The following is a 13478-nucleotide window of genomic DNA, read 5'->3' on the forward strand; positions in this document are numbered from 1 at the left end:
AAGGAGAGCAGTGTTCACTCCCCAGCTCCCACGTGCCAAGGATTAGGAGCCTCAGGCTCTGTGCAGCCTGGGACAGCCTGGCTGACTTCCCTCCTTGAGGAACTTGTTGACGTGTTTGACCACCTCCCCATGCTACACCCACTTCAGTGCCACTGCCCTGGGCTCCCTGAGCCCAGCAGAGCCGGTGTGTCCCCAGGGCATGGCCCTACCGAGCTGTCCTGCAGGTATCTGTGCCAGATGTCCACGGTGAGCCCCGCGCTGGCGCTGCAGGGGACGTCGGGGGACACGATGTTGTGGTTCACCAGCGCCGACAGGTGGGTTCTCACCGTGGACAGGTGTCTGCAATAGGCCAGCCCTGCAGCAGGAACACCACACCTTCAGCTGTGGAACTCCGGGGAAAACGAGGATGAAGAGCAGGAGAAAGCTCTGGTGAGGCTGGTCCCTGGGGGAGACCCCCTGCAGCCATACCCAGCCCTCAGAGCAGGGAATCTACTGGGACAGGTCCCTCATGCTGTACCCCCAGTGCTGCTGCTCACGGGGCTCCAGGCTGAGGGTCAGAGGGCAGCTGTTTGCTCCCCACCCTGAGCACGTGCAGCAGACTGGTCCCAGTTCCCCTGACCACTGCCAGCTGCCCCAGCACTACTCCCAGCGCAGAGCCCAGGATCTCATCCCTTATCCCAGCACACATCCCAAGGCAGCAGGGAGGTGACAAGTACTCACATCCATAGAAGGCCCGGGACAGGATCTGGTACTTCATGTTGTCACACAGCAGCTTCAGCGGAGCTCTGCCAACAAAAACCAGCGGGATGTGAGGAGAAGAAATGCTCCTGTGCATCCCCTCAGCCTGACTTTGATCCCACTGATCCAGCTTTGCCTGCAGAGATTCACCAGGGACGCTGCCCAGGTCCAGAGCAGCAATTCCTGCTGCCAGGCCATGGAGCAGCTGAGATGTCCCAGATGCAGGGACAAGCCTCACCTGAGGCACATCCCACCGACCCTGCCGTGGTCCTCAGACACTGAGCCCTGGCTCTGCTGTGCCCATTGTCCCTGTACCTCTCGTGGCTGCAGCCATTGGCCGGGCCCCCGTCGGAGGAGCCGCTCTGGGAGCAGGAGGAGCAGGAGGATTTGCGGGTGCTGGGCTGCCACATGGGGGGCAGGACAGCCCCTGGAGCATCCATCAGGTCCTGGGGCACTGCAGGAGGGCAGAGAGGAGCATCAGGTACAGCCTGGCACTGGCCTGGAGTCCGGGAGCTACAGGGGCCCAACAGAGAGCTTTGATTGGCAAATGCAGCATCCCACACTCTTCCCAAGGAGGCTCCAGCAACCAAGTAGGACCCAGCACAGGGAATGACAGCACTGGTGAGCTCAGGAGGGAGGAAAGGGAACAAAGAGCACTGATGAGAGAGAACCATCGCTAATTAACCAGCTAATTCAGAAAGCTGATCTTAAACTGCTTCATGCTGTCCAAGGCAGAAACCCAACACCCAACACAGATTGCAGAGAGCAGAGAAAACAGGACTGAAATCAGCTGCTGTCCCAGGAAGAGCCGATTACTGGGAGGGAAAAGGCCCATCCCTCAAAGGATCCCCTCCAAAGTTCAGGGAAAGAAGGGAGCATCCAAATCACAAGACAGGAGATGAAGACTTGGATGAGGAGGTTGAGAGGGACAGCAGGAGCTCTGCATGTTGTCACTTGTTAATCCCTCCTTAAACTCAAAGTGCTGCTGCAAAGGCCTCAGGTCCTGCTCAGGTACCACCCACACACAGCCCAGGCCATGAGGAATAATCCGTTTTACCCCTCCTTGGAAATTAAATTGTGGTAGAAATTTCATCTTCTGGCTGGGCAAGAGTGGCCTCACTCTCCCATGGTCTCACTGACTCTCCCTGCTTGGGATAAGGAATAACTGACATTGGCAGGAAAAATACTGAATTATTCCTACGAAAGTCCCTTCCCCTCCCACTGAGCTGAAGGGTCAGTGACAGTCGGTGGTGACAGGGACAGCTCTGCAGGACCTGCCAAGTGACAACACAGGTGAGCTGAGCACCAGACCCAACCAACAGCTCATTACACTGATGCCAAGAGGTGCCCAGAGCAGCACGGAGAGCTCGGGATGTGCCAGGGAGACTCAGACACCACTTAGGGATCACCACCATCTTGCTTCCAGCTGGAATCTTCATGATCTTCCCTCTCCCAGCAGTCACAGGTGCAAGGAATGGGTGAAAAGCACCATTAATGGCAACTAGAGACACGGAGAGAGGACAAGGGCACAAATGAAAAAGGGAGAAAGGAAGAATCTGTGGAGAAGAGAGAATGATGCAGTTGCACCCCTGGCTGAGGAGGTGCACAGGAACAGCACAGGCTGTCATGATGCCAGCTGAGGAGATGGCAGCAATTCATTTCCCAGAAAATGTGGACCCCAGCCTGGAATTTTAACGAGTAGATCAAAAGGCAGCCACGGAAGGGAGCATCTCTATCTGCTGGTTTAGCTTCAATCAGGTTTTAATCTGACTCACTGAATTGTGTTAGTCAGCTGAAGGCAGGGAGAACCAATAATAATCCCAGCTGACATTATGGAGGAGTAACAGCGGATGTAGTTTCTCCCTCGTAGCCTCCAAAATACAGGAAAAAGGTTTCCATCAGATTTCAGGGCTTTTTAAACACACACTCCACAAGTCTTCTACCTAAAACTCATGTTTTCCCCCTTATAAAGTCACCCATGATGTCCCCAGAGGTCAGAAAATCGCTCTTGGCATCTCACAGAAGAGTGAGGACAAACGTACAGACATTTCAGCCAGGCTCAGATCATTCACCACCACACACTAAGAGGCATTTCTGGTTTGGAGAATCCAGCAGCATCCCCTCCCTTGAGTTAGGGACTGAAGACAGGTGGGTGCAGCCTGGCAGCAGCCAGAGCAGGGTGCTGTGACCTCTCCTTTATGCTGCAGAAGCCACACTTGACAGAACATCACTGGATTTAATGCAGCCTGGGGACTGCAAGAGAAGAATCAGCCCTGGGGGCTTGTGATGGCAGAAGGTGGCCCCCAAGTGACCGAGGTGAATCTTTTTACTGAAATTATGTGTAAGAGAGGTTTTTTCTGACCACTGACACTGTTGGGCAGCTGCAGAAACAAAGCACTCAGTAGCAAGTGGAAGGTTAGAATAAAAAACACCACAGAATCATGGAATGATTGGGCTTGGAAGGGAACTTAGAGATGATGGGCAGGGACACCTCCCACCAGCCCAGGTTACTCCAAGCCCCATCCAGCCTGGCCTTGGACACTTCCAGGGATGGAGCAGCCACAGCTTCTCTGAGCACCTTGAGCCAGGGCCTCCCCACCCTCCCAGGGAGGAACGATGACATTTAGGATCAGGCAGCACTGACACAACCAGAGCCCCCTTCCCTGGAACCACCTCCTGGTTTGCCCCGTGCCCACCAGCACCGTGTTCCGACTCCTACTACCCCCCAAAGCATGCCCTGCACTCACCAAACTCCGCCTGTGTCCCGGGGTAGATGATCCTGAAAACATAATCCGTGGCTTCGTCATCTTCCTTGTCGGACGCGGACTCGGAGGAGCCCTGGGGGCTGCGCTTCCTCAGTTTGGGAAACACCTTCCCCTGGGGGAGCAGAACGTGCCCTTCACAAGACACCCCAGGCCCAACCACTCCCTTCCCGAGCTCCTGCCCCACATGCTTTGCCATGTCTGCACATTCCCTGGGCTGGATCAGCCTCTGGATCAAGTTTCCAGTGGCAGGTGAATCCATAACCCTGCTGGGCACAGCCTAAGTACAGCCCAGAGAACCAAACCCTCATGGGCAGCTGTCCCACGCCACCCTCCCCAGCTCTCCAGAAGGTCTCTTTAGCTGGGTGAGGCCATGAGCTAAACCAAACCACCACATTTTAAGCCCACTTTCCTTATTAACTCTGGGAGGGGATCATTTAAAACGCAGCAGCCGCTAATGCCAGGCAGAGGATCCACACGGGAAGCCCAGCAGGAACAGGCACCCACCTTTCCCCGCTGTGACCAGAGGGGTGGATCCAGCTGACCATGGGGCAGGAGGCCGTTCTCCAGGCAGGACAGGAACTGCAGCAAGTGCCCTCCACGGGGGAAGCGCAGAGGTGGCCTCTGGATGCCATCCTGGCTCACCAGGACAACCGTGCCACCACTGTCCACTGTTGGCAACAGCGAGAGCAGACGCACCCATCAGCGAGAGAAACAGCACAGGCCGAAAGGCAGAGGGCAGGAAAGCTCAGGGAATGGAAAATAAGGATTTTCTTCCTAGTGTGGGTTCTTCTCTAAGTCCAGGATAAGACAGGCCCTGGAAAAAGCCTGCTGGGATCACCCCCTTGGAAATCAGAGCAGGGAGCACTCCCAGCCAAGCACCACAGCCAGGAGCTGGGGGAAAGACTTTCCTAGAAGCACTAGGATCACCCCGAGCTCTGGGCATCTGTCCTGCAGCCAAAGCAGAACCCTGTGCCCTCCCCAGAGGTAAGGGATCAAGTGCCAGGGTGACACAGCCCCCAGCAGCCCCGGCTCTGGCCTTACCTTGCTGGTGACAGTGCAGATACACGATCTCCTCCAGGCGAATGGTCATGGCATAATCCCAGTACACGCTGGAACAGAGTGACAGGGAAGCTGTGAGCCTCAGGGATGTGAGAGGCTCTACTGCTGCTTGTGGCAGCTCCAGATCCTGCTCCAGATACCCTGGAACCAGGCAAAGCCACAGAAAGGATGAGATCCCAGAGCAGTGATGCCAGCCTGATGAGCGACAACATCCCTCCAGAAGCAGGAACTGTCCCTGCCACCTCAGCTCAGCCAGGGCCAGTCCTGTCCCACCTGCCCTGGGTGGTTTCTCTACCCTCACACTGCTCCCAGACACAGAAAATGTGTCCATGGATCCTGGCTACTCTGGGCACCTCAAGAATCCACCAGGAGCAGCCCCAGAGCCCTAAGGAAATGTGCAGTGAGGTCCAAACCTGGGCTGCTGCTCTGCCCTGGCTCGGGGAAGTAAACCCTCACAATTTGTGGGTTTTTTTCAGAGCTCACAACACATTTGATCTCAGCTGCTTCTGTTCAAGAACTGTCTCAGCACAGGCACCTCGAGGTGTCTGAGCAAATCTAGAACATGCTGGAGAGCTGGTAGCCACCAGACAGGGCAGGGTTTCATTCCTCTGGAGAGCTCAGAGCTGCTGTCTGAGGGTGTCAATCACATCCCACTTCTTTGCAACCAAGCAAACTTCCAGATTCTGAGCAGCAGCAGCAGCCTTCACAAAAATAGTGCTTAAATAACATTAAAAACAGCTCGTGAAGGCAGTGAAGGACAGGAAGGTGTGCAAGAGTCACTCCTTGTACAGTCATACTTACTGTGCCATCTGCCTCCTCTCTTCCTTGGTCACGTCTTGACACTGGGAAATTTTTAGAGCTTAGGCTGATGCCCAAGACGAGAACTCAGAAAAGGAGTGTAGAGATGAAAACAGATTTTAGGGGAGGGTACCAGGCACAACTGAACAGCCCAGGGGCCAAGAAGAAAGGGGAGATGAAAAGAACACAGGTAAACAAAACCCGAAAAACTACAACTGACAATGAAGAGAACTGAGACCAAGTTTTGCTGAAGAAGATCTCGACTCCAGGTCAAAGCATCAGTGTCCTAAACACTCCCATTTTCCTGGAGCATCTGCTGCTGGAAAGGGATTTTGTTTCTCAGGCAAACTGGGACATGGCATGATTCTGCAAGGCCTGTGAAAGGATTGCAGGTGGCAAAGGAAAGGCCAGCAGTGCCCCAGGAGAGAAGGGCATGGCCACACTGCCTGCCAAGCCAAGGGAGCAGACTTCAGGAAGAACAAGCTCCAGGGACTCGGATAAATCCAAGGAACTCGGAATACCTGCACCAGGATCACCAAAACAGCACCACCAAACAGCTGTCACCGAGCCTGATCCCCAGGGAGCTGCTCCTGCTCCCTCCCACAGATTCTCTTCCCTGCCCATGAGCTCCTCAGGTCCCCAGATGACAACAGCCAAGATAAACCTGGGAGCACTGTGTCCTGGGAGGGAGGGGAGGGCGTTCCCCTCAGAAAATCCCCCAGGGCAATTAATGAAACCCCTCTGTTCGTTTTGGAACAAGCCCCATTCCCTCACTGAGCACTTCCCAGCAGAGACACATCTCACACCACCTCCTGCCACCCTCTCCCAGCCTCCTTCCCATTCTAGGCTCAAGGATGGTGATTTTGCTCTGGGAAAACACTGATGGCTTTGCACACCAGATCCAAACTCTGGCCCAGGGGAACTTTTCCCCCCCTGCCCTGGCACACTCAGAGCCAGTCACCTCTTCTCGTAGTCCAGGTCCCCCACGGAGCCGTTCATCAGCTGGTTGGGGGTCCACTTCAGTGCCATGATGTCGGCAGTCTGGTGAAGGGACAGATATCCTGGGATTGCCTCCATGTCATCTCTCTTGGGAAAAGAAACACGGGGACAGAGTGAGCTGGAAGATGCCAGAAGCACAAAGCCCTGGAGCCCAGTCCTGGCCCCTCACACAGCCCTGCCTGCTGCCCCTGAGCCCACCCAGTCACAAACAGTAAGAAACCCACTGTGTTGCTGGAAAACCTCCTAGCAGAGACTCCAGGACACCTCACTGCCTTGGAAAAGGGCTGAGAGCAACTGCCCAGCAAGGAAAACTTAACAGCTCCACCTAAAAGCAGTTTGCATTTCATTTATTTGACTGCAAAAAGCAGGAAGGGACAGGAGAAGGAGTTTTGTGGTAAAGAATGGGCAGGGAGAGGAGTTTCTACTTAGACTGAAGCAGAGCTCTTCCACCCCACTGGGAGAATCCATATCACCAGGACCTCCACAAACACAGTCCACTCACTGTCCTCACAGATTAAAAACGTGCTTTTCTCCACCCAAAAGCAATGTGGGATAGAATGAGGTGCTGGGGAGCAGAGCAGGGTTTCAAAGCCCAGGTTTCCCAGCACGAACTCACCGGCTGCACCAGGACATTGTTCTTGCCGTACAGGAGAGTGGCTCGGGAATTCTGGTGCAGGGACTCCACATAGTCCCTGGCAGACAGGGACGGCCTGTCATCCATGCTGCCACTGGAATGTCTTTTCTGAATCTGCAAGAGACACACCCACAAATCTGAGGTGAGAACAGACACCCTCTGGCTTCCCAAAAGCTTCTCTTGAACCTCATTCCCTCCTCACTTATACACTTGAGAGAGTCACTACTAGAAATCCTTTCCTCAGGGTGCTCTAAGGGGATTCCTGGCTCTGTCCGAGCTCAGAGAAGCCCCAGGATTGAGTTTTGTTTGCAATGCACAGAGCAGATTCAGCTTGCTGTTCACACATGATGTTCCCAAGGGACACAGACCCTGGGATGCAGTGCCATGAGGGGCTGGCACGCCAGTGCTCTCCATGGACCATGTTCCCAGCACCTCTGCCTCAAAGACCTCCCTCATCAGAGGGCTCCACAGGCCTTTCCAAGCAAAGGGAACCCAGATCCTGTGGCTCTGGGAGGAGCACAGAGAGGTTTATCCCCCACTCACGCAGAGCGCCGGGCGCTTGGTGGGCGAGTCCTGGCGGCAGTGGGAGCTGTGGATCCGGTGCCTCTGGACCAGCTCGTCCGCAGAGGGGTCTGTCCAGAAGTGGTCAGCAGTCTTCATCTTCGTGTACTCCAGTGCACAGGGCCCCACTGTGGAGAGGAACACCCCAAATGTAAGGGAGCCATCCGTGATCCCACGGCCGCGGTCACCTCCCCGATCTGCAGATCATAGATTTGGGAGCACGGGTTTGGAAAGCAAGTAGGGAAAGTGTTACCCAATAAAGATGCAAGAATTGGTCCATCCACAGGATCCATCAGGAGAGCTTCCTTCTCGTAGTACTTACTAGAAGAAGTAAAGGACAGCAGAATGCTGGAGCACTACGAAGTTATAGACAGTGGGTTTAAATCCCTGTCGTGCCCTTTGCTTTCTCTATCTCCCCTTACGGGGAGAGGGCAAAAAGCCCTAAACAGGCTATTTCTGCCAGCTGAGAAATTCCTGGGGAACAGCCACCCTCCTGCAGCACATGATAATCTCCTAACAAACCTGCCCAGGAGTGGAGACCCTCCCAGGACACCTCAGCATGCAGATCCCAGAAGGAATCAGGGCTGCATTGCCCTGACAACCCAGCCACCACCAGGGCCAGCATGGCCTGTCTGTATTTTAGGGAGTGATCACCAGCAGCAGGGTATCCATCAGAGTCCCCATGATGGGTACTGAGTGACACAGCTGGCCTGTGCCATCCAGGGACTTCCCTGGCCCACATGGATACTGTTGTTCCTCAGCCAGCAACACCCCCAGTGCCATGAAGGGGTGGGTGCTGGCAGTGATCCGGACAGGGACATGGGTGGCCTGTGCCAGCACTCACCTGCTGTTCTCCACCAGGTAGTGCACGATTTTATCCAAGACCTTTTCGAAGAGGGCCGTGCGGATCCAGAGGTGCTTGATGGCCTGAGGAGACAGGTTGGGCAGCTTCGGCACCTTGCGCACGTTCTCCGGGACACCCTGGGCTTGGTTTCGCCTTTGGAGGTACAAGACAAGAGACAACACCACCACAGGCTCATCCCTGAACTCTGAGGGAGCCCAGGGCACTCCTGCCACCAGGGGTTTGGGGGTGTTGGCTGTGGTGATGGGGGGATCCCAGAGAACTGCCTGGGACAGAGCTCTGGAGGTGCTCCCTGTGTCTATCCCACCCCCTGCTCCAGAGGGGCCACGCCTGCATTTGAAACCAGACTTCACTAAATCCATTCCCCACTGTAAAGACACCCCAGAACTCTGCTCTCCCTCAGCAGAGTCCTCTAGCCCACACATCTTTCCATGGCTGAGCTCACAGGCTGAGCAGCTCATCTTAGGACAGCTTAAAATTCCTGCCCGCAGGAAGCTGCTCCATCCATCTCCCTGCTAATTGTCCAAGGATGAGTAATCCTCTCCCAAACAGCAGCTGAATTACTGCAGGTTCAAGCCCTGCACACTGAGACAGACCAAACGTGGTTCCAGCTGGCTTGGTGAACTGGTCCATAAACTGTGACAGCTCAGCAGCAACGTGCTCAGCTGTCCCTGAAGCACCAGAGCAGGCACAGAGGGAGTTAGGACTTGTCCACCCCTCCTTAAACCACAACCACAACTCAGTCTCCTAGAACAGCAACCAGTTTGGTCAAGATATAAAAAACCCAGGACAAGACTGAAGGAGCAATTCCTCCCGTCGAGGCTCAAGCTGGACCCAAACTACACCTCCCACCCCAAAACCTGAGTGAGCAGAGAGGATTGGCAGCCACAGCAGTGCCTTACGCGTTCTCAATGAGCTGCTCCAGGTCCTGCACCTTCCTGCAGAGCTCCTCTGCCAGGGGGAAGCTCTTGCCCACCTTCATGAACAGCGCTGCGATCTTGTTGCTGCGCAGGAACCCGGCCGCCCTCCGCTTCAGCCCGAACAGCACGCAGCATTCCACGGCGGCTGCAGCAGAGCACACACCATGGCATCAGAATATTCCCAGCTGGAAGGACCCACGGGGATCATCGAGTCCAACTCTTTGAGTGACTGGCCCATCGATGGAGCACACAGTTATTAGCACCACGCTCTACCCAGCTGAGCCAACCTCAGCGTCACTGGAGCACCTTCCCTGTGGAGTCAGGCTGAGAGAGTTGGGGCTGATCAGCTTGGGGAAGAGAAGGTTGTGTGGAGACCTCACAGCACCTTCCAGGATCTAAAGGGGCTACAAGGAATCAGGAAAGGGACTGTTCATCAGGACACTTCCCACTAGACCAGGTTGCTCTAAGCCCCATCCAGCCTGGCCTTGGATACTTTCAGGGATGGGGCAACCACAAGCTCCTAAAACTCCTCAGACAGTAAATTTGAAGGCAGAGACATCCCCACCTTGGCTTCAGGAAATTCTAACCCCATCACACACGGGAATTAACAGCAAACATCACAGCCTCTCCAGGGTAATTGCTGTGCTGGGCAAACAGGCTGACACTCTCCTTGTGGGTTTCTCATGGATTGTGGAGAAACCAGCCTCTCCCTGATGTTTTCCCTTTGGCCCAATCTGAAGGATGGGCACGGCTGAAACAGGAGGTTTCACTCCCTGTGCTGGGATGGTGCAAGTGAGGAGGAGAAAGCTCAGGAGGCAAGGACAGGCACACTAAGGGTTTCTAAAGCAGCAAGGGAAATGGGGCAGTTTTCCCCAAAAAATCTGTGTCCATACAAACATTTTTCTGAAAAACTGAAAGGAACAAAGAACCTGGGGATAAACCACAGGCAATGCCAGCAGCTCAGTCTGGCTTTGGGGACCCTCCTGGCTCAGCAGTGACTCCGTTAGCACTCAGGGACACAGGGACTTGTTAAGTCCTTGTGGAAGGCTTTGCCTGACTCTGTTTCCTGGACTCTGCCCAAAGGCACTCACCAAACCCCAGTGAGTGCCCAGACAGCCCCAGACACCATCCCTGCCCTGCTATGGTGAGGGGGGATCCCGGGAGCCGGCGATGACTCCACAGAAAGATGCGCACACGCACAGGCTCTGCCTGCAGCTCATTCCCAAAGTCCCCTGGGAAGGCTCAGGATGGATGTCTAGCACCAAACACTGACTGATTAAACAGGCTGATCAAAGCACTGGAAAATCACACGGACCCGCAGTCCTCAGACCCTTGATCCAGGTCTGACAACGAGCTTCCTCTCCCTCCTCCCCGGGAAGCCGGCGCTGCCAAGCTGAGCCCACCGGATGCTGCTTCACCTCCTGCCTGGAAAGGCACACTTCCCTACAGCTGAACAGCTCCATGGAGACACGGAAAAAGGCATTCCATGCAGCTCCCAGGCTGTGAGAGGCTCATTATCTCGCCCTGCTCCGTGCCGTGCCTGAGCTCGGTGCCGAGCAGCAGCATCCGAGGGCCGGTGAGATACGGCCTGTGCTGGCAGAACAACAGATTTGGGCCAGCCCAGCCCTGCTGACTCCCAGCAGCCAGGCAAAGACTCTGCATGGACACCTGGCTTTGAAACCAGGCCCTGCACAAGGCCTCCCAAAGCCCAGAGGGCTTCACCTGCCCCAGGATTATGTGCAGCTGCAAATAAGATACAACCCAAACTGCTCCATGGCTTTGCCAGAAGATCCAACATCTCTCTCATTTTCCCTATGCTCTGTGGCTGAAATACAAGTGACAAACAGCCCCACCTGCCTGGGACTGCACCCAGGGGTGCCCATTTGGAGTGGCCTGCTCAGGCAGGTCCTGAAAGCTCAGGTACCACGGCGGGTGAGCAGCCAGGGTTGCTCCTGCCCAGCTGCGCTCCCAAGAGAGAACCTCTGTGAGCTCCCAGTGCCACCAGTTCCATTCCAAATGCCCAGCAGACAAATGGGAGCACTGGTACTCCCGCTGTGCTCAGGTCACAGGCAGCACATCCCAACTCCTGCCAGGCAGGGAGAAATCCCAAGTCCTGAATGGCCTCTGGCACACGGCATCGAGACAGAGCTGTCAGCAGCATCTGTTCCCAGTGCCACATCTGAACCTGTGCAAAACACCACTGCTGGCAGAACTACATGGAAATGTGCAGCTTCCATAGGAAAAACTCTCCCCGTGCCCTACTAAATCCAGGGGTAATGGTAGGATTTTTAAATTGGATGAGTTTTGGAGCTCAGCTGTGTCACTGCTGCAAGCAGACACTGAAGAGATTCTCCTCATCCCTCAGGACATTACCTACAGCATAGCCACGTGGTGCAGGGGCCCCGTTCAGCTACACCCAGGTGAGGGGGGAACTTTGGCTGCTGGCAAAAGACTGAAGATACTCCTGAGCTGCCCAGAGCTCTGACACGATTCAAACCACTCGAGCTGAGCAGCCTTGGCTGACGTGGACACCAAACCCTGGGCTCCCACGGCCCCGCCGCCGGCTCCCCATCAGCCTCCCAGGGCAGCCTGGATGTGACAGATGCCAGCTCGTGTTTGTCTGCTCCAAACCCCCCTCAGAGCGCCACGGGGGCTGCTGCCCTTCCCTGCCAGACCACTGGCTCCATCCGGAGGGGTTTGCGCTACGCCGGCCGCGCAGAGGGCTCGGCGAGGAGGGCTCTGCTGGGAAGGCAGCTCTCTCCAGGGAAAAGGGCAGCTCTGGCAGCCAGAGCCAGGCTTGCAGCACGCTCTGCTTGGCAGGGAAAGAGGTTATTTACAAGCTCACCCAGCTCCTGGAGAGCCACAACACCGAGGAAGGTGCACGAACCGTTCCAGTGAGAGGAACAGCAGACGGAGCAGGAGGGGGACACCGGGAGCCAGGGAAAGGGCAGCAGCATCGGGAGAGGCCAGAAGGGACCAAGGAGCCCTTCGTGCCTGGATGCCTCAGCTCCCTGCTGCAGGAGCCTATAAATAATCCCAGGCTGAGAAGCCTCGTGCTGCACAGAAAAGCAGGGAATGAGTCACACCTGGAAGTCTGCTCTGCTCTTTCGATGCCACACAGAGGGAACAGGCTCCTGAGTGTCTTTGATGTGAAGGCCCAGGAGGAAAGGAGAAAGCCCAGCCTCCAGGCTCCTTTCCATAAACTCCTAGTCCATAACAGCAAAGAAAGATTTGGACTTGACAGACTTTCAGTTGAATCAACTCTCAGGGGAATTTAAAAATAAAAGATTATTTCTAGTCCTTCCTCAATGGCTGCACACACTGCCAGCACCCCTCCCTCTTTTGACATATCCCTGTATATTTTAAGCACAAAGACCTCAGGGACTCTGACCTCTGCCAGAACAATCCATCCTCTGGCACTCCCCAGTGCCCCAGCCCAAGGTCCTGGAGCTGGAGCATGTCCCCAGGAATGACTGGTTCCCAGGAATGGCACATGGCACAGCCCGGGAAGGGAGTGCCCAGCACCAAAAGCCCCAATCCAGGCCAGCATCGGAGACTCACCACAGAAGGAGATGATGTGGCTGCTGTCCTCATGCACGAATTTCCTCGTCACAGCCTCCTCCATGATCTGCTTCACCTGCAGGACAGAGGCAGTTAGGGAAACTTCAGCCATGGAGCAGAGTGAGGAGTCCTGCAGTGGGGTGGGTGCACAGGAACCTCCTCTGCTCCCAGGTTTCCCCAGCTGCACAGGAGGTCTCATGGAGGATGCAGCTCTGCCTGCTGAGCATCGCCAGCTATTTCAAAAAGTCAGGTATAAAAAAAGGGCTGCTTCATTTTTGAGAAACTTCACAGTAGGAAAATGATGAGCCGAGAATTAACTGAGGGATCTGAGCAGCATTTAGATGAAAGTCATCTCATAAAGGTAGCTAAATCTCAGATTTAAGGCTTTTACAGCATTGTTCTGTTCTCTCATTTTGTTTGACAAATTTCCTGTGACACAGCTGTCCCAAATGACTGCAACTATCCATCAGTGCCTAATTCAGCGATCACCTGGCACCAGCTGTGCCCAGGAATTCCATTCGCACAGCAGTGCCAGCAGCTCTGCCCTCTCTGACTCTTGACTGGCACTCAGCTGATCCAGG

The 13478-nt window shown here is 55.1% G+C and overlaps 1 protein-coding gene across 3 annotated transcripts in view; it reads right to left on the bottom strand.

The window, feature by feature from the left end:
• The window catches only part of SGSM1 (small G protein signaling modulator 1), a 36629-nt gene that overhangs the window by 13626 nt on the left and 9525 nt on the right, over nucleotides 1-13478 (bottom strand). For 2 of the 3 annotated variants that reach the window (XM_032127819.1, XM_032127820.1), the window contains 14 exons: nucleotides 12898-12973; nucleotides 9319-9481; nucleotides 8399-8551; nucleotides 7808-7875; nucleotides 7537-7682; nucleotides 6976-7107; nucleotides 6322-6446; nucleotides 4545-4612; nucleotides 4008-4171; nucleotides 3486-3615; nucleotides 2069-2239; nucleotides 1054-1192; nucleotides 721-785; nucleotides 210-355 (listed from right to left, as the gene is read on the bottom strand). In XM_032127819.1, the coding sequence (XP_031983710.1) occupies nucleotides 210-355; nucleotides 721-785; nucleotides 1054-1192; nucleotides 2069-2239; nucleotides 3486-3615; nucleotides 4008-4171; nucleotides 4545-4612; nucleotides 6322-6446; nucleotides 6976-7107; nucleotides 7537-7682; nucleotides 7808-7875; nucleotides 8399-8551; nucleotides 9319-9481; nucleotides 12898-12973 (1746 nt within the window). The remainder of the gene's footprint in view (nucleotides 1-209; nucleotides 356-720; nucleotides 786-1053; nucleotides 1193-2068; nucleotides 2240-3485; nucleotides 3616-4007; nucleotides 4172-4544; nucleotides 4613-6321; nucleotides 6447-6975; nucleotides 7108-7536; nucleotides 7683-7807; nucleotides 7876-8398; nucleotides 8552-9318; nucleotides 9482-12897; nucleotides 12974-13478) is intronic. The other variant, XM_032127821.1, reaches the window with a different exon arrangement.

The sequence above is a fragment of the Corvus moneduloides genome, chromosome 18 (genome assembly GCF_009650955.1).
Source record: "Corvus moneduloides isolate bCorMon1 chromosome 18, bCorMon1.pri, whole genome shotgun sequence".
NCBI lineage: Eukaryota > Metazoa > Chordata > Aves > Passeriformes > Corvidae > Corvus > Corvus moneduloides.